The following is a 2705-nucleotide window of genomic DNA, read 5'->3' as shown; positions in this document are numbered from 1 at the left end:
CCACGTGGAAGGTGAGATCAACGCCATCTATACGAACATCCTAGCAAACGCAATCTGTCATAACTACATCCCCGGGAGATGATAACAAGAATGGATGCTGAGATCTCTATAGCCTTTAAATAGTTTTTGAGAGAGAGAGAGAGAGAGAGAGAGAGAGAGAGAGAGAGAGAGAGAGAGAGAGAGAGAGAGAGAGAGAGAGAGAGAGAGAGAGAGGACATATCTTTGTGTACAGTATATAATAATTTTTCCGTTATCATCCTTTCATTGCTGTTGCTATTGTCATTGTCGCTTTTCATGGCCATCGTAATTTATGCTCTCATTAACATAACTCGATACTTCATTCTCAAATGGGCGTTAATGACCTTAGATGTCAGGATGCCAGAAAACCTCAAATCAATCAATCGATCATCCTCAAATCCTTTGTCATTCATAACCAATCTACAAATCTTGACTACAGGATAAGAGAAACACTAAAAAAGGGATATAAATTAACATAGCCATGACACGCTCATGTTTCAAGTAATTCTATATTCGCCACATTGATTCCGGGCAAAATAAGCCCCACCCCCGGGTGACGTCATGGCCAATCACGTTGTCTCCCACATTAGCAGCAGTCAAAACACACCCTCTTACAAGTTTCAAACTACTTATTTATTGTTCTCCTAAATGGGACAGAATGATTAATACAAAACTGACAGAATGGAAGTCTGTCTGGTGGACTAATGTATCCCCCTAAAAATATACTTTTGTATCCCCCTAAAAAATATACTTTTGTATCCCCCTAAAAATATACTTACAATTACAAGAGAATTAGACATGTTAAGCAAATAATTTGGTTAGATTCAGCACATAAAAAACTCATTAGATTTCCAAATAATGATTTTAATATATATAATTTCCGTATATTCCTCGTTACTGTACTTGCTTTTCTTGATTTTTAAAGTTTTTTTTTTTTTTAGAATTTTTATTTTATTGACATCATCACCATTATAATTTTCATTGAAACTATTACCAAACATTTTCAAATAATGTACCTTGCCTTCACATGTAAGTAATTTTTTCTCTTAATATTATTATTATTATTATTATTATTATTATTATTATTATTATTATTATTATTATTATTATTATTATTTTGGTATTAACGGGTAGATTAGTGTTATGATTTTCAATTACTTACCGGCTTTCATACCAAACTACAGTATATTTCTGTAGCTTCTTGACTCTTGTATGATTGTTATTTGCAATATAATTGTTGGGCAAGTGTTTATATGTTATATACGTATGTATGTATACACACACACACACATATATATATATATATATATATATATATATATATATATATATATATATATATATATATATATATATATATACTGTATATATATAATATATATATATATGTATGTATGTATGTATGTATGTGAGTACGGTCGCCGGTTATATGTACACACACACACACACACACACACACACACACACATATATATATATATATATATATATATATATATATATATATATATATATATATATATATATATATATATATATATTTATATATATACTGTATATATATATATATATATATATATATATATATATATATATATATATTTATATATATACTGTATATATATATATTTATATATATATATATATATATATATATATATATATATATATATATATTTATTTATATATATACTGTATATATATATATATATATATATATATATATATATATATATATATATATATATATATATTTATTTATTTATATATATACTGTATATATATATATATATATATATATATATATATATATATATATACTGTATATATATATATATATATATATATATATATATATATATATATATATATATATATATATATATATATATATACCATCTGTAATTACGAAGGTTAGCTGTCGTTGTGTACTTAGAGTAATTTCAAAAACCAGGTCGCAGTTTATCATTCGAACCACATTTTTAGCTTTAATGATATACTTTTACCTTTCCGTTCGCAAAGTTTAGAAATCAAAGCTATTGTTGACCGCTATAAGCTATTTTTCTTCCACAGGGTCTTCCGTTGTGTTCGAAAAACCCTTATAAAGATATTTTCTTTAAGCAGAGACTATAAATTTTCAATCTCTAACAAGTCGAAAAAAACTGGTGTACGTAAATCAATTTAAAATATATTTAAATTAAGTAAATGCTCTCTAATAAAACAGGTATTCTTACGTAAAGTTCTTGATTTTATAAGCATGCAGAAATATGCTTGTAATATATAAGCAAAGAATCATCTCCATATTACGTGCTATGATAGTGTGAAGTTTATGTTACACTTTATTATTATTATTATTATTATTATTATTATTATTATTATTATTATTATTATTATTATTACTAGCTTTGCTAGTATACCCAAGGGCTCCAACAAGGAAACATAGCTCAGTTAGGAGAGAAAAATATAGAAACAAATAAACTGCAAGAGAAGTAATGTTCAATTAATATAAAACATTTTAAGAATAGTAATTTCTGTGTTTATTGTTTCATCCGGCTGATGCTACATCAGCGGTGGTGTGTAAGGAAGGTCAAGGATGAAGGAGTTGGGTAGAAATACCGGAGCATTTCCTCGTTACTATTGGGTTATTCTCGTATATAGAATAGTACACATACACATGTATATGTGCG

At 26.6% G+C, this 2705-nt stretch overlaps 1 protein-coding gene across 3 annotated transcripts in view; it reads left to right on the top strand.

Moving 5' to 3' along the window:
- Positions 1 to 1257, top strand: part of LOC137653491 (cadherin-like and PC-esterase domain-containing protein 1) — a 265968-nt gene extending 264711 nt beyond the window's left edge. For all 3 annotated transcript variants that reach the window (XM_068386938.1, XM_068386936.1, XM_068386937.1), the window contains one exon: positions 1 to 1257. This exon is cut by the window's left edge and continues 41 nt beyond it. In XM_068386938.1, coding sequence (XP_068243039.1) covers positions 1 to 82 — 82 coding nt within the window. In that variant the 3' untranslated portion in view covers positions 83 to 1257.
- The last annotated feature ends 1448 nt before the right edge of the window (positions 1258 to 2705 follow it).

This window comes from Palaemon carinicauda, chromosome 14 (genome assembly GCF_036898095.1).
Source record: "Palaemon carinicauda isolate YSFRI2023 chromosome 14, ASM3689809v2, whole genome shotgun sequence".
In the NCBI taxonomy this organism is placed as follows: Eukaryota; Metazoa; Arthropoda; class Malacostraca; order Decapoda; family Palaemonidae; genus Palaemon; species Palaemon carinicauda.
The sequence above is the reverse complement of the archived record's forward strand: the minus strand, read 5'-3'. Positions and strand labels throughout refer to the sequence as shown.